The 23,144-nt window shown below is 38.8% G+C and overlaps 1 protein-coding gene across 1 annotated transcript in view; it reads right to left on the bottom strand.

Moving 5' to 3' along the window:
- Nucleotides 1–2,938: 2,938 nt before the first annotated feature.
- MBP (myelin basic protein) overlaps nucleotides 2,939–23,144 on the bottom strand; it is a 116,795-nt gene continuing 96,589 nt past the window's right edge. The window contains 6 exon segments of the mRNA XM_075494262.1: nucleotides 2,939–3,048; nucleotides 5,613–5,738; nucleotides 6,721–6,753; nucleotides 7,334–7,369; nucleotides 7,868–8,008; nucleotides 21,574–22,004. Of these exon segments, the coding sequence (XP_075350377.1) occupies nucleotides 2,992–3,048; nucleotides 5,613–5,738; nucleotides 6,721–6,753; nucleotides 7,334–7,369; nucleotides 7,868–8,008; nucleotides 21,574–22,004 (824 nt within the window). The 3' untranslated portion in view covers nucleotides 2,939–2,991.

The raw sequence follows: 23,144 nt of genomic DNA, 5'->3' as shown, positions 1-23,144 counted from the left end.
ACTTGGAGTCCTGTCAGTTAAGGTAAATAGACTTTTAAAAAACTCTTTTGTAACATGGTATTTGATTTGCTTCCCTGCATCCTCCTCCCCCATGAACATCAAAATTCACTCTTGAGTATCCTGACATAGAGGTTTTCATAGCCCAGGTTCCTTGGTAAGATTGAGTCGGAGGTTTTCAAAGCAGTGTATATGTTGTTGCTCAGTACAAATACAGACACTGTAACCAATATGTTTGTATTTTCAAAAGCAATGTTGAAGTAGATGTGGTTTTTTTAGGAAGCAGAAAGAACTCTTGTTCTAAGGCCTGTTTGAAGAGTCAGATTGTATAGTGGGTAAGTGAAGAGTTCTTAGGAATGCCTCTGTTCTTTTTGGTTTGATACGGTAGTAGGCTTACGCTAGCCTCAGGCCTTTTGGCTTGTGTCTGCTCAAGTATTTCTTTTGGTTTATGTCCATTCCTTCAGTACAAGAAATGACACGCTCTTAGTACTGGTTGTCCATTCTTATTTCAGGAAAAATCCTTTGCTTAGAAGTCAAATAGCCATTTAAACTGCTGTTTTTCAGCAAAACAATTAGTAAGTAATTAAAAGACTAAATTTCAGTCTAATTTGTAATCTCTTTCAAGAGACTTGTGTTGGTAAAATAATGCTTTAAAGTACCGTATCTTTTCTTCTATAGGAAGTAAATCCAAAAAAGCCACTTCCAGCCTCTGGAAAAGATGACTGAGGGGAAAGCAGAGTGATGAAGGCAAGGAAGGAGCTTTGGATAAGTTCTGTAGTTCTACAGTGAAGTATTTTGGAATTGAGTACAGTGCAGTATTTATCAATTTTTTTTTTTAACCTTAAATATTCTTTCCCATTTTTGAAGGCTGCTTTAAAAAACAACTTGATTTTTACATACCCTGTTCAAAGAAGATACTTGGTGCTGTACTTGTATGAAGGGTGGGATTTTATTGCCTGTACATAGGCATTTTATGCCTTGCAATATCCCCCTGGCCTTTAGCTGCCACTCCAGAGACACTGGCCTCCCATAAATCCTGTGTTATATTGTCAGCCTTGTGGGCCGTGCTAGGTCACCAGCAATGTCACTAGAAGCCTGTGTGTGGGAACCTGGTCCTGGGTCCCAAAGTGTCATTTTCTGGTATCTGAACATTATTCATGAATTGTGAAAAAACCCACAGAACTTTGTATATACAATCTTCTCTGTTATAAAAGACAAAACTGGCCCAAGTTTCATTTCAGGTTGATTACTTTATTTCAACGATGAATATTTTTAAAAGCTGTGTTCCTATAAGAACAATACGTATTCAAATTAAATCAACTATTACGTTGCAGAGTATGCATCTGAACGAAGCTACAATAGAAAAATCCACATAGCAACCAATGTAGGTAATAGAAGATGTAATACGTGTGTGTATGCTTAATAATTTTGGTGGCTTTGTTTTCTTTAGTCTCTATGTACTTTCTATCCTCTCATCTTTCATTGCTTCATATTAATGGACACTGATTTAAACCTATAGTAGATTTAGATGCGAAATGCAATTAACATACATATTTATAGGTAACATTTACTGGGCACTTATTAGGAATGCAGTTTCAACCTGGGAAGCATTAACTGTAGTCTACAATGCATAGGCTAAAACTAAAAAAAAAAAAAAAATAAATTAATCAGACACTTAGATGACAGCTTGAAGAAATGGTAAGTTTAAGTAATAAAACAGTGCAATTCAGAAGAGCCTTTTATTTCCCTAAGTGTGTTTGGAAATACCATCGCCACACATTCATTTTTAGTAATTTGTGAACAATTAATACCTAAATCTAACTCAGCTATAATTTATTTCTATAAGGCAACTACAGTACAACAGTTAAATGTTCACAGTAGTTTACTATGAGTTTGCTTTGGTGCACTGCCCGTCATAGGCATCCAGATGTTACTCAGGCAAAAGATGAGCAGACCAAATATAACACTGCTGCAATACCAAGAGAAAGATTTGAAATTCTAACGCAAGATGTGCAGGACTATCTGAGATACCAGTACTGAAGGGCTCTCTTTCAGAAATTAGACTTATTTGTTTATATATTTATTTACTTACTTATTGTACTGCAAAGTTAATGCTGTTGCAGCAGAGTTTGTGTGGAGCACCAGTGACGTCCAGTGGTCACTTGTGCAATCTTAGATGTTTCTTCTCTGGGAATATCCCTTGTTTCTTAACATTAGTCTAACTCAAATTTGAAATCCTCTTTCTCTCCCTCATCTGCTCTTAATTCTAATGGTTGAGATGCGATGAGCGATTCATGGTATAGAAAGAATTTCCTTATTACTATTGCTCCGCATCGTATTGATTCTACAACATCTGCCCCCTCCCACACTTCACATACCTTGAACTCCCAATGTTTGGTAAACCTTTCCATGACTGCCTAATCCTGTTATAAAAATAAATTATTCTGTGAGTGAGAGAAGGAAGATTAAAACAAAACAAAACATCAACCAAAAAAAACCAAATCAAAAAAGTATTTGGATAAACAGTCCTTACAACTTCTGCACATGGTGGATTTTTTTTTTTTTTTTTAACAGCAGTGTCTCAGAAATTCATTAACAGCAGTGCTCAGTATCCAAGACATTAGCTCTTTATTTGTAATTCTGATGTTCACTAAAATGAAACCAGAAGACTTGAGCTCAAATTAGGTGCTTGGGAGAAATAATGAAGTCCAGCATACAGTTAGGGCATCCTGAAGAAGAATGAGTAAAGTCAGAGATCTTGTTACTTTACATAAAATAAGGAAAACATCTAGTAAAGCTACTTTTTGTGTTCCTTTCATTCAACTGTTGGTCAGGGATTGCCAATAGAAGTTTGTATAATCTACTGCATGCAGAACCTAATTGGCATTAAGTAATGGATTGCATCTATCTAGGTAATTGTTGCAGTTGTTATTAATTTTAAGGCAGTTACATTATGAAGCAGAGTACATGATCCTTGGATGGCATCTTAGAGCTTCAGCGCCTAGCAACTGGTGAACCAGACCGCGATCCAGGTCGGGACCCAGAGCCTCCCTGTGGAGGGAAGAATAGAGTTAAGTTAATTAAAAGGTACTGTATATTTGGGGCTATAAATTGAAGAACGTCAATCCGTAGTATGAGAAAATTTAAATATTATCTAATGAAAATAGCTTGCAGTGGCCTCTAGTATATTGCTAAATATTACTGGTTCCCTTCAAAGAGATGATTGCTTTTCATATATTTTCACATACGATTGATTTACTCTCATTAAATCTCTCATGCAGGGCTAGACAGTCTCTCATGAATTATTTGTAGGTACATGTTCTTATTCTGGCCTTCCTAATGAAAGCAATTTATTTACTTGGACATCTTGGAAATTTTCATTTTTATGGCTACCCCTGAACTGCATGTATACTTAAAAAAACCAACCAAACAACAACAACAAAAAACCAAAACAAAACAAAAAAAACCAAACACCAAAACCAAAAACTCTAAACCTTGCATACAAGTTGTACTAGTCTCACATCTGAAAGAATTGAAATGTAATAATTTTATTCTGTAATATTTATTAGGGTAAATTGTTAATGTGATTATATCAACATCAGTTTTGTATGGAAAGCTCAGATGCAAATAGATGAAAAAAACAAAGAAAAGATAAAGGGCTGAAACCTGGCCAATTTTTACAAATAATAAGAAAACATCAAACTAGGAAAAAAACCCTTGTGACAATTCATAAATCTGCAATTGAGAAAAGCCTTACAGCCGTTTTATAGCAAAGATGATCCAAGCTGAAATTTTGGCATTTCATTTTTGGAACTTAAGATTAGGCTAACTGGGTATCTTTTCCCGTAGCTTCAGCAACTTTCTAGGCAAATCTTGAACGATACACTTATGACCACAAATGTGAGATAGTGTGGTAATTGTTACGGTAATCAGTTGACAACTGAACTGTTTACTTCAAAAAAATTAAGCATATGTGTACTTTGGGATTTTGTTTGCTTATATTCCTCTCATCTTTGAGTGCTCCCTCCTTAGTTTTACTAAACTATTTCAAGGAAAATTTAGTGTAATCCATTAGGTAATTGGCTTTTTTTCTTCCAAAGTTATCTTAAACAATGGATAACTTTTTTATTGTAAAAGACTGTAAAACTATATAAAGAAATAGTTATTAATGCCTCCTGCTATAAAGAATGGGTCTAAATCAAATGGGCCTGAGTAAAACTCTGATACGAGTTCCAAACATTATAATGGCTTGGAAAAGTCTATCTAAAAAGAAGAACCGGTATAGGTATATCATCAGATAGATATAAATCCAAGCTAAAATAGTTGTGATGGTTATGTAAAAAAGAGAATTAAATTTTGGGAGAGATTATTATCAGGTATTTTCAGATGTTCGAAAGAAATTTTACAAATAATGTCAGTATACAGCCATGGTATTGTTGATGTATCTGAACTCCACTGAAAAGCTACAAGTGCACAGTGTGATATTAGACTTAAAAGGTAAATGTTTGATTTTTACCTGTGCCTCTGAAGAGCTCATTCCTTTTCTTAAATTGCAACATAAGAATTCTTACTACCTCCTTGGAGTTTGCAAGCTGTCACTTGGTGCTGCATGTGTTTGAAAAACAGCTCTACAATGAAAGATACATACCCTAAACCACGTAAGAGATACAAATGTATTTTTGCTACAGGCAATGGTGCTGTTACGTCTCCTGTTGGAGAGTAAGAGTTTGAGATGATCAGCTCTGCTAATGGGATCTCAGACCTGTCTTGAAGTTAAGATTACTGCTGATTGCACTCTTCATGTGCGAATAGTATACTAGATGATTTGTTACTTGTGAATGCTTCACTTGCTTACCTTTGAGGAAAAAATACAGTCTTGTTAAAGTAGCTGCCAATGCATATGATGTGCTTTTCTCATGTCTTTTTCCTGACATAGAATGTGAAAAATCCTCATGACTGGCTTTTTTTCCTGTTCTATTTTCGTTTATTAGCTGTGTTGGTGGGGCTGTGCGGTGACTCGGAATGGCGAACTGAACCAGATTAAAGATAATCTGACCAAATGTTTATTTTTCACGTGACACAGTTTTCTAATTTGCCCGACTATGTGGTGTCGCAACTCATGGTACTGACGTGTTGTAGGAGGTCTCCCACCTGGAGCAAGGAGGGACCGTTCAAGTTGTTATTGCATCTCAACCAAATATGTACCCAACACTGCCCTGTACTACCATTCTGCAGTTTATCAGTTTGCTTTCGCTTTCACTATTCTAAATAATTTAGCAGCAGCAGCAAGCTGTGTCACCTCATTCATCTTCTGTGTTCCAGGTCATTTGTGAGTTGAGTAACAACACAGATGCTGGTGCGGGTTTTGTGGGACTTTGTGGACTTACCTTCTTTCCTGATGGTAACTGACACTGTATTTTTACCTTTGTTTCCTATCATGTAAGTAGTTACTAGGCCATGAGATAACCTTTTGGTTTATCCATGCAAATCTAGTTCCTTCAGAAGCTTTAAGGAAATGTGGTTGTTTCAAACATGGCAGGTTCTGGAGAGGTTTGGCTTCTCTTTTTCCTGGGCTCAATTTTTTTGTACTTAGAGTAAGTTCAATTGTACTTTACCAGTTTAAAGATTTTGGAAAGAGTGCCCTGGCCCTCATGATAGGATCCCTTATGTCCCTTGTGAGCAGATTTATGCTCATAGAATTTTCCGCTTCCTCCGTATCCTGGCTTGTGTCCTTCACCACCCTGCAAAGAAAGATTTTCATATAAATTGCAAATTAGCGCATGCAAATTATCCTATGCGCATTGTAATCTTTCTTTGTGATCACTGAAATGTAATACTCAAATGAGAAATTTAGAGGTGTTGGAATAAAATAATCTTTTACGTAATAAACGAAGATGAAGGAAAATGTTAGGAAATTATCTGAATATACTCAAATCTGAGGGAAGCACCAATCTGTAAAAGAGGAATTGATAATCAAAAAGTGAATACTCAGAAGGTTAACCTGCATGACAAAACTTAAAATGTTTCAATTTCACGAGTTCTAAGATGCCAAACACGTCAACTAATTTGTGTTCTGATAGTGAAAGAAATGCTTAATGGCTTGAAGGCTTTAATATTTTGTCTTAAAATGCAAGTAATTTACATGTCCATGTCATATAAAATCAAACCTGCGGTAGAGAAGTAGAATTTAATTAGTTGCGAGATAACTGTGGGAAGAACTTGGCTAATAACTGTCTAGGCAGATCACTTCTTACTGAAAGGGATTGCAAGGAAAGGTGGGCAAAATACTTGAATTAGTGACAGTGTTAGTTTTGCAGACTTTACTGTATAAGAGCAATTGGAACTGTGGAACAAGCGTCCACCTTGTCCCAGCCCCCCCACCCATTTTTGTCCTTCCCAGGAAAAGAAAATGCAGCAGATGAGTCTTCCAGGAGTCTTTAAGGGAAGAGAGCTTTGCCATGCAGTGGATTTTGCTCCCTTCGTGCTAAAGCAAAAGAAATTATCACTGCAAGGCTGTCAAGTTGCTGGATAAGAGCAAGCAACAAAATTACCATCTTAAAGTGCTGTGGGTAGAGGGAGGAAAGTGGAACAGGAAAAGCAAAATAGCAAAATTGAGACAAAACAAAATTATCACGTTGCTGCAGCAGCTTGAGGCAATGGAGCAAGATATGCTTTGGCCTGGTAAATAAAATGGTTGTTATTGGAAGCACATTCATCACCTACCCAGCTAAATCTGGTGAGGGATAATCCTCTTCCCTGTACATGCAAGAAATAGAAACAATGACATGATGGTCACTATGGAACATAGCATCTGGGTGCACCATACACAGAAGAACATGAAAATGCAGTAAAAATAATGAAATACTGGCCAGATAATGAGGCAGGAGTTGAAAACAACAATCTGTGTGCAGTCATGCCATGAAACAGAAAAGGCAAAAGTCTTCATTATCATTACAAGAACTGGCCACTAGCCATGGTTTGTCAGTATTGCGTACTTTAGAAGCCAGCTGAGCTTCATAAATGTAAGGACAGTTCCTGGTGGGTGAGGCTTGTTTGACAGCATTACCTGTTATTAGTTTATTACATAAAGCAATCACAACATAAACTGAATATAAAAATCCTTGCGAGTGGCTTTAATTTGTCATGCAGCAAGTCAGGAAGTGCATGAGGAAGAGAACCATGGCTTTTCTTAGTCCCTTGCTTTAAATATTCCCAGTGATAACTCCAGATTTTTACTTAGTGCCATTAAAGAAAATGAATCAGGCTAGCAGTTGAATTGGTATAAATTAGCCCACAAAAGATCTTGGACATTGCTTGGGCCCCTGAAAACGCTTACCTTTGCTTGCATTGGGGGAGGTGTACGGGGTGAGACCTAAAAACCAACACAAAACAGTTGTAAAACCGAGGCACAAATAAATGTAGGGAATCATCAAGCCTGTTGTATATTATCTATGAGTTAGTAGGATTAAGTGATATCTAAGTAATTGCACTGAGAAGCTCCTCTGCTGTCTCAGGCTTTGCCTAGAACACACCGGATTTTTGTCTATTTTAAAAAAGAAAACATTCCTTAACACAGCCAATGCTGAAGACACAAGGCCAAAACCTGTAAATGGTGAAGCTGTATAATTGTAATGGTTGTTGCTGAAATTTGACTATGCTAACGGAGGGTTCATCCACTTTTTTGTAGCATTTCAGTATTGTCTGTGTTTCCACGTAAAAATTATTTTTGTATTTGAATGGCGTGATGAGCTCAAAGGCATAGTACAATTCACGAGGCTCAAAATAATGGCTTATGGCCAGTATTTGGTTACTGATGGATCCTAAAGAAAATTGTTCATTTTAGTGCATAACAAGAAGAGAGGAGACTTACAATGTTCTTGAAGAAGTGGACTACAGGGTTGTCGTCACCAGGCCGGCCATGCTGAGATCTCTGCGGGATGGACCCTACGTGGTGGCTAGCCCTGGCTGCATGTATATCCTGAAAAGCAGAATAGGCACATTGTCAAGGCAGCTGGGAAGGAAAGATAATCAGCGACTGTATGAAGAGAAGAGTCATTTTCACCAGGAATGAAAAAAGGAGAAAAATGCCTTGGAAATCTGCAGAGATTGCATCAGTGCTGTGAAGGAACCATTTTTTAATGCAATTGCAAATACAGAGTATGTATGTGGACATATGTTGTGCATATATATATATATGAGTGTACGTGTGTTTAACGTTACAGCCCAGGGTGGAATTAAACCTGTTATTGGGAAGTTCTGATAACAGAAACCTTGTAATTTTCCTTCTTTCATAAGTAGGATTGTAGAATGTAATTTTGGAAATGAAACTGGAAATTGATGATGTTAAAATGATGTTGGGCCATTCTCCATGCGAGAGCAGGAATGGATCGTGTATCATGTGTCGGTTCCCAAAGACTACATAACGCTGATGAACTGCAAGAGCAACAGTTTTTTTAGAATGAGGGAATCAAATGAGACTGATGATACTTTCTATTTTTAGTAGGGCTTCCTGAGCAATACAGAAGGAAGTCCAGGAAGCAAAGGTAAAATAAATAACAAAAATAACACATTGTGAAGAGTGAATACCTTGACTGGCACTTAGAGCGTGATGCATCTGTTGCAGTGAAAATAGTGTCAAAAATTCAGTGTAGTTCCTGCTATCTGGATGCAGTATGGCAAAGTTTGAAAAAGAACTGTTACATACGACTGACCCAGTTACAGACATCTGCCCACCATTGCAAATGTAGAGGCACAAAGCTTCATTTTCAGTGCAGCAGATCTGAAGTATGTTCAATGGGGGACAGAGGAGGTAGGAGAGAATGAAAATAACAGTGCCGCAATGGTTCCCTTAGTGTAATGGATTCCCTGTAAATACAATGACGTTACAAGCATCATGTGGATACTAAAATTTTTCATTGGCTTCTAAAGATGAAATAGAAATCCATAGTGAGACATTAGCTCACATAAGCACTTCCCTAGTAGCACAAACTGAATGAACATTTGACTGTAGAACAGTATGAATAGTTATTTAAAATACTTTGCTTTCATCACATATAGGCAAACATTTATCAGCTTGGCAGGGAAAAAGCTTAGTCTGATGGTCAGAGCAGGACTCCTGACTCATGAGCGGTTTGGTGATTTTTGACAAGTAAGTTAATATCTGTAGCACAGACTTTCAAAGGTTTGAAGAGTCTTTTTGCACTTCGAGTGAAATCTGACATCAGTAGCTTTCAGAATGACCCCGACTGCCTCAAGCTATTACTACTGAAAATGGCTGCGCAGAGATTTACATGTTCTAAGACTTGAATAAAAGGTCCCATGAAACCATCTGGTGTTACTGCTCAAAGCTGCTACGTGGAAGTGTTATTTTTAAGTGAATGGTGTCAGATCTTGTGATCTTATGTGAATGAAATAGATTTATATTATGTTGGATCATGCAAAATGAGATGAAATATCCATCTTCGTGAGTGGCCTTTTAAGTTACGTAATTCTGAGGAGAAATGAAATTCAGGTGTATTGTTTAGAAGATGAATTTCCTTAGGATAAAAAATGAGCCAATGCAGAGAAGTTCAGCTGGTATTTATCAACATCATTTTTTGCATGCCAATGATATGTAGAGATTGTTTCAAAAACAGGGATTTCTGGATTTTATTGGATCTGCGAGATTTCTGTAGGGTCAGGCAGTCGGTCCTGCTTATGCTTCTGCAGCAGGTTCTACTTTGTCACTAGTCCCAGTGTTGCCAAAATATCCTCTGCTGCCGTGATTAGGAAGAGGGAGCCAGTAAGGCATCGACATGTTTAGAACAAGTTACTTCAGCCATGTGTTTTGTCTTTTTAATCTGTGTTCACATGAAGCATTGCTTTGCCTCTGGAACCAGCCGACTGCCTTGTCTTTGGGATAAATACCGTGGTGTTGCAGATCTGAGTGTGATCTCCATCTTCAGCAGCAGGAACTGGTTGCTACCTAACTGCAAACCTATTGCAGTACGTGAAGCAGAAAACTTCAAAATCGGATTAGATTGCACGTAGCCTGCAGCGGGCTATGGCTTCCCTCCAGGCAATTACCCCAGAAAAGGTGGGATAATAGGTTTTTACAGTTTAGATGAGGTTGAGTTTCCTGAATTTAGCGTTCTGATCAATTATTAGGTGCTAATAATTTGGCTTATTGCAAAGGTTATCGTGTAGTACATACAAACTTTCTTCTGTCTGTGGTGCCAAATGTCAGCATGGTCTTTGACTGGGTCCCCTTTTAAAGCTTGTCGGGTAGTAGCAAGTCTGAAGGCATTTTTAATGATGGTTCTGTATGAGTTTAATACCGTGGTTTTCCCAGCGTTACAAATAAAGTGCTGTGCTTTCATATTATCATCAGCAAGCTTCATCTGCGGTCAGAGTCTTCCATATTATCCTCAATTTGTAGCAGTTGATTACATGTTTCCCTTTAGTTTATTGTTAGAATTACTCTTCCACCTGTAGCTTGTTCTGTCAGTTTTTGGACTCCTAGGGGCGGGGGGCGAAATCCTGTGGGTTTTTTCTGAGATTGCTCACATTCATGATTTGTGGAAATCATTCCCCTCAGAAGAGTAATAACTGATATCTGTAGGTGTTAAAAGTTAAATTTGAATGGATTCAGGCAATGCTTTGCTGAATGAAAGAGAAGACAAATCTGGTTTATCCTGCTAGGATGGGCTGCTGAGGTGGTGGTTTATAACTGGACTTTTTTGAATGAGCTCATCTAGTCACTGCACGTTTCACCGACGGGTTCAGAAGACCACCATTTATCTTTAAATATGCTTTAAGCGCTTGGGGAAAAAAAAGCATTAACCTTAAAACCTAATAGGAATACAGCAGAGCAACCATGTTTTAGGAGTGGGTGACATTTACTTGTGTCTTTGTGTTACGGGTCTCCCTCGCCCAGCCGCTGCAGCGAGCTCTCCCCACACCTCTTGCAACGTTGTCGTGAATTTCAGTCTTGGGAGCGTTGCCAATAAAAAGCAAGCTTGGCTTCCACATCTATATATTATGAAATGTACTCACAAAGTATAATCTTGAATTCAGAGCCCTTGGATACTGTTTGTGAATTTGAAAACAGAGGTGCCTCTGTGCCCTTAAAAAAACAAAAATTAAAAAAATTACAGCTTCTAGGGTAACTGAATAGTTTGTAGTCGTGAGCAGTCTTTCTTTCAAAAAAATAGGACAGAGGAGAACACTCAGGTTTTCACTGTTCCCAGTTAACTTTTTGTTTGACCTTAATAAAGGATCCTTAAGTCGACTCTGCCGTACATTCCAAAAAAGCCAAAAAGGCAAGATCCCTTAATCTGAATAATCTTAATTATTAGAAAATGTTTGCCACTACTGGAAGTTTAAGCAGTATCTGGGAGATCTGATGACATGGATGCAGTTTGCAACTTCACTGTGAAATTGATAGCTTTCAGGATTAATAATGTCAATAAGAACACGCTTTAAAATGTATGTAAAATACCCAGGGAGGGATTCAGCATTGGCATGCTTTGCAGCTCTTTCTGGGGGTGCACAGGACAGCAGCGTTATTTCACTGTGCCACCTACCTTATGTATTTTGGCCGCTAAGACAAAAAAAGAAAAGAGAGTGACTTTCAGGGTAGTGCAAAGAAAACAGACAGGCATTTTAAGTCTTAACAGTAGCTATCCATCGGCATTGCATTCCCTGTGTTAGCCGTGTACTTTTACATCGAACTAAATAAATTTACTGGCACAACCTGTATTAATATTTTGAAAGAGCTGTTGGGAAAAAAATTGCTATTTCTCTAACACAGTAACAAGAATCCATACGTCATTCAGTATGTGCTCCGTTTTGGGTTTTGTGCAAGATGATTACATTTCCAGTTGAGGTGAAGATACCTGAGTATATGCTCTTCGGTGTTCTGAGAGCCAGGCCTAACCAAGTCTCTTGGCATTTTAATTGCAAGTTACATATTCTACATCTCCTACTTGATTTTTGTTTTCAAATTTGATGCAGAAATGTAAAAAATGTGGTTAAGCAGTAGCAGACATTTTTTTAGTGATATTGTAAGATCCCATGAAATACCTATCTGACTTTGCTGGGTATCAACATGATATGTTAGATTATGTGACTCGTAATAAGTAAGGGGGATTTTAAAATGTATATTATAAGCTCTCATCCTCCACAAGATGATTGCCTCTAACTAAGGATCGCATACAGACCTTCGTATAAACCTAAAGCTCTAAGTCCCAATCAGAGATGAGACGCATTAGTGAAAATAATAGTATTAAGATATTTTTGGCTTGGAGTACTGAATTTATAGTTTTTCCAATTCCTTTTAGTATCATTATGCAGTTTTGTTGCCTACTTCAGGATGTGAAAGGAAAAGCTAAAGACTATTGCATACCATTTCTGTAATGGCAAAATCCAAATACATATGAAGTATGGAAATAGCAGATTTAAAATGTAATCAAAGCAAGTAAGCATTTTTGGTACTAGTAAGAATGAAAAACAATGGACGTTTCCAGGGACTCAGTGGATTTCATGGTTTCCAATGGGTTGTCTTCACAAGGTACCTAATGAGTTGCTGTGCATGAATTTAAAAGACATCATACAAAATCTACAAATTTCAAATTCATATAGGTATTAAAAATACATTTAGATTGCCTTAGAAAACCAAACTCTTCCACAGCCTACAGGGTGTAATGCTTAACCCCCACTAGGAAATCTGCAACTGTACTGGTAGAGTAAAAATTAGCTTTTAAGCATTAAGTGATGAATGCTGTTCGTGCTGGTTTGTGGGAAGAGCAACAGGCAATCTGTAAAGCCACTCAGCTAATTTTGTGTTAGTGCTTGAAATGGACTCTGAATCCAAACTCTCTCTAAGTATAAAGAAATTCCTACCCAGGTTGAATTTCTGTAGTTAGTACCATTTCAAAACAGTCTTCCAAACAAGAATTGAGATGCATCCTTTCAGTGAATATATACACTTCTTTTTTTTTTTTTTTTTTAAACAAGAGGAAATTTATTCTATACAGTTTGACTAGAGCAATCATGGGAAATCTGACAGGCGCCTGTATACAGAAATTGCTTCATCTTGGGATTCGGAGGTGCTTTGTACGTGGGGCTTTTGTGTTCCTGGGCCTTTTGTGTTCCTGGGCACAGCTGACACCGCGTCAGAGCCTTCCCCTGCTGTTACCCAGCATCTCATCAAGCAGCGATAGAATATATAGCACATGTGTAATGCGAGGATGTATTTCCCCATGCTTATTTGAGTAGTAACATACCTGCTGTAAACGCGCCCTGCTAAACCAGAGCTATGTTATACTGGTGTCGTTGCTTCCGTTTTCATTCATGTACAACCCAAGTACCGCTTTGCTCTTCGTGATGGTGTTTGTTCCAGGCTGTTCACAACTTACTGATCTGTTACAAAAAGCGATGGGAATGCCAACATCTCCCCACATGCTGGGCTGACAGTGATGTTATAATTAATTAGCTAATTCAGCAGGCTTTTCTAATCACTTTAGAAAGGCTGAACCACACTTCCTTGTAATGGTACTGTTAATTTTTACTAAGGTGGAAATTAAGACAGAAATGAAATTACTTGCTCGATGTTACGGAGGAGAATTGGTAGGAAGAGAGATGTAGAGTCCAGGAGACCCTGCAGGAGATTCTGCCTTCCAGTGTCGTGCTGAGAGCATTTATCTAATCTTTGTCTAGAAATAGGTGATGAACAGAAAGAGGAAGAATTCTTAGCAGAAAGATGAGAATAAAAAAACACGGGAGGAAAGACTAGAGCTGCCTGAAAAGTAAGAAACCCAAGGACGATGAGAAGAAAGATGGCATGAAGGAGGAAGCAATGGTGAACACTGACCATCAAGAGAGGTAGGTGCTAATTGACAATCCAGAACCACCTTTCTCCATAACCCTCTTACTCCTTAGTGCCTGGACAATTAGGGTTAACAAATTAGAAGGTGAGAGGAAAGAATTACTGGGGGAAAAAGGAAGAATCAGGAGAGTTGTTCAGGATAGTAGTTCTGGTTTATGATGGGTCCTGAGTGAGAGACTGGTGCCATCGTACCTTCTGGGTTTTTCTCCATGTGCAATTTATTCTGTTGTTGTGACACCTGACATGGTTTCAAGGGGCAAAACCCGATGTTTGAATTTACCTTTGCTTTTCTGAAGCATTTATCTGCCTAGCATTAACCATTTTATTCAAATATTCTTCATGATAGAGGTTCTTTATCTGCTGGGACAGTGGTGCATATTCAGTATTGTCCTCTGTGCTGTTTTATCAAGTTGGTATCGATGACAGAGATTAAACCTTGTTGAAATGATCCCCCATAGAAACCCAGCGCAAGGCTTTGAGGTTTGGGTTTTTTTTGTTCGAGAACGATCACTCTAGCAAAAAAGGGGTTTTGGCGAGTAGGTATTCGCAGGGTAGTTTCCAGGGTATGTTTCTGGTTTTCCTGCTACCAACAAACTTCACAGCCTTAAGCATTTAACTGTACATGGCCAAGATATGGAAGGCATCACAGATCAGTATTCACGATGATAAATTTCTACTGATAGCCGGCATATTTGGTGGAGATGCATCTGCTGGTGCTGCTACAGCAAAAGAACCTAACATTGTGGGTATGACTTTCAGTAAGAAAGCAGAAACTTGTAAAAATGTTAAAGCCCTGTTGCCCAGTATTTTCATATAGTCAAGAAGCTCATACAATAAACAAGATGATAATTATTTGGAAAACAAAACTACAAATACCAGGTGTACGCTATCGCTTTACAGCTGCTGACCAGAAATAAAGAGGAGAAAAATGTTACTACAATCTTAACTTTCTCGAAATACACATTTCATCTCTCAGGTTGCACCCACTCACCCACCCACTAACTATTGTCTCTTTGAAGGAATTGTCATCTTTGAAGGAACTGGCCCAATTTTATTTCTTTTCTGCCTTTAATAGGGAAGAAAATGACAAGCTAAGCTCTTGTACAGGTTGTTAAAAGTACTATTGCCTACATCAGCATAATTTATGGGGAGAGTAAAATAGTAAGGAGAGTTTACTATTATGAAATGATTAGACATGGCATGGTTAATAGCTTGTTTCTTTGAAACAAATACTATCACTCAGAGGTGATTTCCAATAATGTAGTCAGTATAAAATGGAGGGGGGGAGACGGACCACCCAAAACCTGAGGCTTGGACAGTTTCCAGGGCATGTTAATTGCATGATAGATCAGAAATGAAAAAGTAGATGCATCATAAGCAAAAGGTGAAACAGAGCTCAGGCTAAGGTCTGCAGCAGTAATTCAGTATGCTTTACAAACATTTTTTAAATTGCTTTGTAAGAAATTCAGTGAAAGCACCTGAAAATGGCAGTGGAGGATCTTTTTGTGTAGCTCAGAAATGAAACCAAGTAACTTTACAGTGAAATGAGTAATTGAACATGTCTAACTAACTGGAGACCATTTCGGGAACAAGGGGAGATATTTTGCGTCAGTACACAAATGAAAGCCAGCACTTGTCGCTAATGGTATGTGATGGTGGAGATACAAAACAAGGTCAGGGAAACCACTATTAACTTTTGCTTCCATTTTCTATCGGGCAGTGTTTACTGTTGTGCAATCTCAAAACAGCTGAAGAACAAAGTCATTAATTTGGGCGTTCTGGGATGGAAAGTGCTAAGGATAATGCAGTTTGTCATTTGCAAGGAATTCATATATGTGATAAAATCTGTTATATTGGGTTTTTTTCTAAGATAAAGCAATTTCTTATTCATAAATTCGGTTCATCTGCAGAGAAGTAAACACAATGAGAAAAATTTAATGTTAGGTAGAGAAAATCCTGCCCCTCCTGCTTGTTTAAACAAGCCCTCCCCCCCCCCGGGTATAGCATAGTAAAATTAAATCCAGACCTTACTCTCAACCGGGCTGTGGTACTGTGCAGTTGAAAAACAGAGGAATTGCTGCAGAACAGCCAAGGCCAGTTCCCACCAAAAGACCCCAACGCTGCCATCGCTGCCTCTCCGGTGGCCGTGGCCCTGTGCCGCCGTTATGCCAAGGCCCGGGCAAAGCCTGCCAGCAAGCCTGTAACTGCACCAGGCACTCGAAAGAATCCTTGGAGCTCTTCTTCAGAGCACCCTACCAGCTCCCTCTTAAACAGATCATCATCATCATCTCATACAGGTGGGTAGAAGAATCTAGAAATAGTCTAGCAAAGACTGAACTGGAGGATACCGTTTAGAAGTCTAATGAAAAGGGGAAATCTGACTGATTAGAAACAGAATCTTTAAAATGCTTCCATTGATTAGTTAGTATAGCCTGAACATGTTACTAAATACATTTCTGAATTGCAGAGGCAAAAAAACCCCACATAAATGATAGTAAAAGCGGTGAAGCACAAAGGCTTTTCCTGTCCACCCAGTCATGATTTTCCCTTCAACTTCTCATACAAATCGGCGAGCCCCAACTTCTTTGTCCCATTTCTGAATAAACCTTGCCCTGCCTCTGCTGTGAGGCTGAGCACAGAGCATCGCTAATACTTTACCAAAAGTTACTGCTTGCTCTTCTAAGCAGCCCTGACATGGCACTGAACCTAGTCTGACTTCCAAATTCCTCTTATAGTTTGTAATAATTGCTTCAAGCTGTAATTTCCTTGAAAATGCAAGAGATAATTAGTTGCAGTGCATTAAATAACGTGTTAATTATTAAGCATGTAGAACATGTAGACGGTCATATGTGTGTTAAATCCTGCGTATCAATCCTAGGTCATGTTGGCTCCTAAGCCTTTCAGTTATCACGTGCTGTGCGGTACTCACCTGTTGATACTTGCTTGTTTTGTACAGGTTACTATTTTTCAAAACAGACAAATCTAAAGCGCTCCGAGGCCTGCCGTACAAGCGAAAGGAGCTTTAATCAAACTGGCAATTCTGATACACAAATTCATTTTTAGGTCATTCATTACTACCTGCTATGAAAAAGAGAGGCCAGATTCAGTTCCCATTATCATGAAGCAAGAACACTGGATTGAGAAGCTTCAGTTATTTAAAGCTTTATTAATTTCTGTCCAGTATACTGTTTTAACTGAATTTTGTAGAAAGACATAAAGCCTCTTCTAATGATCTGAAACCCCGTCGCGTACTATGAAGTAGTTTGCTGCAACTTCTGTTAATGGATTAAAATATTTAAAACAAATTAAATCATTAGTACACCGGTTTTGTGATGTAAACAGTTTAATGAATACATAAAGCACATATAAAGCAAAAGATTAAAACAAAATTATTGTTACAACCACCATAAACTATATTAAAAATTTTTTTTACCGTTTGCACAGCAGGTTTTACAAAACAGTGTATCACGAGCAATACCACTCCCTGAAAACTAAGACTTGGAAATAAAAATCACAGTAAGTATTTACTGAAATCACATCATATACTAGTCAGACTGGCATTGATTTAACTACTTTTCAGAGTCTTCGTGGTGCTGTAGTATATATTAAAGCTCACACAAGAAATGTGAATAGAGTTCAAGTGCAAAAAGAAAAAAGATGCCTGGATATTCTGACAAAGGTCATCGTTTAAAACCGTGGTTCCTAAACTGTGCATGTTTATCGCAACCCTTTTTGTAGATCCCCATTACAGCGACGGCTTAACTCCAGGGTGGGTTCAGAACTGCTGTTCCTAAACCCCCATACTGCTCAAAACTTAAGAACTTCAGCCCAATACTCCTCATCCCTTGTATCTGTCTGTAGGAAGGGGAAGCCCCGTGTCCCCTTTCCATACTCCTTGCACCCAACACATATATATTGGGAAACAAATGCAGGAGCGAGGCTTCATACGGGCAACGGGAGAACGTTACAAGATTGCATACAAAACTGAAGCAAAATGCAACAGAAAAATTGATTTAATCTTTCACTACGTCCGGCCTCAGCCTATTATTTACTGTCATTCACAATATTCTGGTCTGTTGCATGTGTGTCACAAATGTAGTTTAAAGTTTAGTACATTAACGCATAATGTTAAACCAGGATGGAAAAGTTCTTATTTCACAATCCAAACTTTGGGGGGGGGGGGGGGGGGGGGGAGAGAAATCATAAAGCAAAACAATTACAAAAGCGTAAACAACTGCATAAAAGAAACAAACCAGCACTAAGTACATACTGAAGTTGAATACAGGCTGCTAGCTAGGAGGCACAAGAAAGATTTGATCATTTTAACAATCTTGCTTATATGCTTTACAAATGTTTAGATAAATATTTATAAAGATTAGAAAGGAAATAATTTATAGTTACACTATTGCCTTGCATGCTTTTTAAAATGTCTGCACCGCAGTTTCTTTCTGTCACCCTTTGAAAATCTCCTTTAATACAATACAATTTAGGCTTTGCACAACAATAGTTTTCTTTAGAATATTCTACCTTAAAAAAAATTCTTAGAAGTACAAAATTCAAGCTGTTTTTCCTTGAGTTTCCGTTATCTAAAATCTTGATGGGGCAGGGGGAACAATGGCAAGTGCATTTGCTGCCCCTTAGAGGAAAAGGAGTATTTCTGTACATTCCAGTAGTTCTATTTTTATTTACTCCCATGGGACTCCCACGCACTCTTAATTTAACTTCAGAATTCCAGGGTAAGGGAGAACCTGCTCCACGGGAGAAAAGGAGGCCACAAAACAGTCCCCGCTTTGTTCCTACCCCACCTTTCTGTACACAATAGTGACTATTATTCATTAATGTACTTTTCAGCTATGGCTGCAAGATGAAAATGCCTCCACAAAGAATTTATAATGTGTTTTCCTTGAATGTCAGGCCTAAATCTGTACAAAGAGCAAGTGTTGCCTTTGCATTCCAGTGCTTGCTGGTGTGGGTAGTTGAGAGACACGCTCCCACCGGGGCACGGGCTGGCTGAAAAAGGAAGATTGCAAGAAAGGCAGCTGCAGAACTGCTTTGAAATGCTTCAAAAATTAGTCAGAAACACATGCAAGCAAATAAAACAGTGCAGCCCCAGGAACTTTTAGATTTCCAGCCTTTGAAATTCATCCTTTAGGGTGCTTTTCATGGTATCTTCTTTACCAAAGACCTGTTTACTTGGAGTCTGGGAAAACGCCAAGGGACTTCGTTCATATTTCAGCTCTTCCATGAACACCTTCAGCATCTATCAGTACTCTGACACTCTACAAAATTCAGCAAGTGACAACTATTTAGGTTTTAAGTACAAATAAGACTACTAGCCATCTAGATTTCCTCTGCATACACACGTATAAATAAATGACACCACAAGCCTTCCTTGATACAAGAAACCAAGAAGCATTGATTCAAAGGCTAAATAAATAATAGTTGAAACAACTGTCTGTGGCACTTGCTCAGTATTTTCCACACTGAAACCCTCCTACGTTAGAGCTTCCTAGGACATGGTTTCATGCATCAATATTATCATTGTATGAAATAGTGCTAGAGATGCTTTGGCACCGGAAGTCCTAATGTGACTGACTTTTGCCAAGATATAATAAAACTTTTCTGTGCTTCCAGCTGAGATCTGCAAGTCAGGACTCAGTAACATTATATGTAGTTGTTCTTAAAAAAAAAAACAAAACACAACCAAAACCAAAAAAACAACAACAAAAACACCCCCAAAACTTACTTCTGTTAGGTAACAAATGTTAATTGTCCATAATCCTGTACTGTTTTGCAGACATTTAAGTGCCTCAAAATAGCAGTTTACTGAACAGCAACAGAGATAAGACAGATGATATCCTGTTCTCTCATACATAATTACTTAGAGATCTGTAGAGAATCATAGCAATCATGTTCACACCGAAGGATGAAATACAGAACCTGTACAACTTGCAGCTATTTTTCAGTCATCACTACCAAAAAGTGAGTTGGTTGGTTTGTTTTATTGCTAAGCAAGAACGTACATACCTCTGTATATTCTGTATGCAGAATCTAAGTTTTTGGTAATATTTCCTTGGTGTACAAAGAGCATTTCAAGATGCTATTTTTTATTGAGTAACACAGTATATGAATAAAGCAGCAAGAGTTGAGCTAGTCAACCAGGTTCCAGAAAATAGCAGTGCTGGGAACAGTCTCTGATATTTGCAGTAACAGCAAGATAAGTGGTTTTCTTCATTCTCACAGCAACTGCTTGTTGTGTGTATGAACATTACATACCCACAGAAACGACTGCTGATTGCTAAATCTTTGTCATAAGCGCTATAGTCTCCAGTTCATAAATGTGAGAAACAAAAAGAGCAAAATACACAGCTTGCTTAGTACTGGCTACCAAGTGTGAGAAGCTTCTGGTTTTAAGTTTCTAGAGTATTTTTCATCCAGTGGTCTAAACATTACAACAACTCTTCAGGGAAGGGCTATTATACATTGTGCTTCCAAGTGCGGAGCTGTGAAGTACACTGACAGCCTGTAGCTGTCGTGTGATCACAAATCACTTTTAAACCACAGGGTACTACGTATCATGGCCCAGTGCAACACCATGAGATAGCCGGTTTGGGAAAGCTGCACCTGCTAACCCATCCCGGCAAGCATCACAGGTTAGAACTGTGGAACAGACACCAAAGGTTGTCAAAGGTTACTGAAAAATTTGGGCCCGGCCAGCAGCTATGAGCATTGCTTTTTGCAACACACAACTTGAGTAACTACATCAAACAATATATTCAGCTAAAACAAAGGTTTTACAGCCCTACAGTAGTTCCATTCAAATGCTTATGTAGTGTGTGAACACACAAACACAAGACTCCCCTTATCATTTACGTAGCAAAGGGTACAGTGAAAATATCTTAAACTTTGCCACTCCAAGAACAGTGAACTGACATGCCATCTGCATAACTTATCAGAGGAGGTGGGTTAATCCTGGAAAAGGGAAGAATTCAAGTAATATCCTTTCATCAGTACCTTGTTTTTCAATTCATAATGAAGAAATGGCTTGTTACACAATTTCTAATATGAAATGCTTGGAATATAAATCTTCACTTCTTGCCAGAATAAAGCAGCTGGACTATTTTGTACACCTGGGATTCAGGATATCTCTCAAGCCATCTCCTCAGCAACGCTATCAACTGACCTTAAAACATGCTCTTGCGCAAGCAGGCTGAGAATTTGGCCACAGTTCTTTTTCTTTTTCTAACATCTATTTCCAAGTCTGGCCTTCAGTTAGTGCCAAACTGTCTAGGGATTGTCTTGCATTTAGTGCTGTCATCCAGCTCTGTTTTGCAAGTATTTAAGAACAACGCACAAAAGCAGACTGAAGTTTCTCTAAATGGCACAGCATACAAATGCATACAATGCACCACATTAAATGTTAATAAACATTTCTCTCAGTAATGTTTCTAGAGCCACCTGGATTTCTAATACTCCTTGTTACTACCCAGAATAGCTCCTCTTGTTTCCCAGATCTATGTCTTTTTTTTTTTTTCCTCGTTGTTTTCAATTTAAAGCCAAGCATTAAATTACATATCTGCAAGTACCGTCTTGCTGGCTAAGTCAACTCTTGCATTATAGCAGTTACACCTTCCTTTAGTCCCACCCTTCCTTTTTAATTGTACTTTATTTTGCTGTAGCTGTGCAGTTCTCTATTCCTCAGAGCTCACCTTGCCCGAGCCCCGCCGGGGAACGTGTCTTTCACCTCCAAAGAATCTGCCCAGCGAGTCAAGTAGACCCGAGTCTCTGTGCCTTGGAGATCCATGTCTAGCATGGTCTGTAGTGCTCGCAGATGCCATTTTTGATCCGTGCCGGAAAGAGGAGCGTTTTTGTGAAGCCATCAAATCCGAATTCTCTGAAGCTGCTGCACTGTCCTCTTGGATGGTCTGTAGCTCGTCTGACTCTGAGGGCCGATCTTTGAAGGTGTTGTCTTCTCTTCCTGGGGCATCTCGGGAAAAGAGGCGGATCAAGTGGGGGCGACCAGTCGTGTCAGCTGGGTTGGCCTCGGGCCAGGCATTCTTTGGGTCTGCTGTGCCTTTGGAGTCTGTCACCGCTGGGCTCTTCGTGGAGGTCCCATTGTTCTGGTTCACATCTGCCTCTCCTGCAAACAACAAGGATGAGATATGAATACAGGCCTGTGAAAAACAGCCCTGGAACAATGCTGCTTTCTTTCCCTTGCCTTGAGATGCTCATTTCATACAAAACCCGTAATATGTGCAGTTGTAATGAAACTATGTTCTCTACAGCCTTTAAGAACATTAAGCTATCTTGGAACTAAAACCGAGATGATGTTCTCACACAAAATCTGCAGTAGTTCTAGGTGGTTTTTTGAATTAAACGTATCTGTAAATAGATCAATAGGTTGTTTGAAGCACTACTGAAACTAACTTTATTTACATGGAAGGCTTACTGAGGAGGAGGCTTTCAGTTACAATGTCTGAACAATCAGAATTCCCGTACTTTCCCTTGGGGACTACAACTCTAAAATGTTTCTTTTCTCCAGAACAGGGGTGGGGAGGTGGAAATTAAAGCGACATTGCAGGACTGTGCCTTCTCAAGTGCACGTTCCCTCTCCACGATGTCACCGCTTTTGTACGTGAACGTTTTGTCCCCATTTGGACTCCCTCTCTGTAACTTCAATACCAATCAAACAAGTGTAATGAGGGGAGGTTTTTCACTATTTAAATTGTCCTCACTTCAAAAAAGCAGAGAACACTAAACTGCAATTTCTGCTTGGCCTCCCATGACAGTTTTCCTCCATATATGATCCTGGCACTCGGCGTACGATGTCCTAGCTCTGACACTGAAGGCCTAGAGCAAAACTGTCCCACTTGCTTTTAGTGCTTGTGAGAAGTGACAAAAACAATTATCAGAAACTGATGAGCTTTTAGAAAGGCACCGAGACAGACCTCCGTGGTGTAAGTGAAATGTCTGCTGCCTTCTCCACAGCTGTGTTCTGATGCGCACAGTAAAATATCTGAAAAGAATGAGTTGCAGCACACTTAACCATTAACCTGTACTAGCTCCTTCTATCAGTGACAAAAAGATTATGGAGGGGTTTTATAGTCTGTACCATTATTCCTACTGTTCTAAAGGAAACTGCATCCACTGAGGAATGTGTCTTGCCTCCAAGGAACACGGAAAGAATATTAGTAGGTCACTGCTTGAGAAGCAACCTTCAGAGCAGACAATTCCCGCACACTCACTCCACGTCAGAAACGTTTTCTGGAGTTAACAGGGC

The sequence above is a fragment of the Mycteria americana genome, chromosome 2 (genome assembly GCF_035582795.1).
Source record: "Mycteria americana isolate JAX WOST 10 ecotype Jacksonville Zoo and Gardens chromosome 2, USCA_MyAme_1.0, whole genome shotgun sequence".
NCBI lineage: Eukaryota > Metazoa > Chordata > Aves > Ciconiiformes > Ciconiidae > Mycteria > Mycteria americana.
Note: the sequence above shows the minus strand (reverse complement) of the source record. Positions and strands in the feature narration are given on the sequence as shown.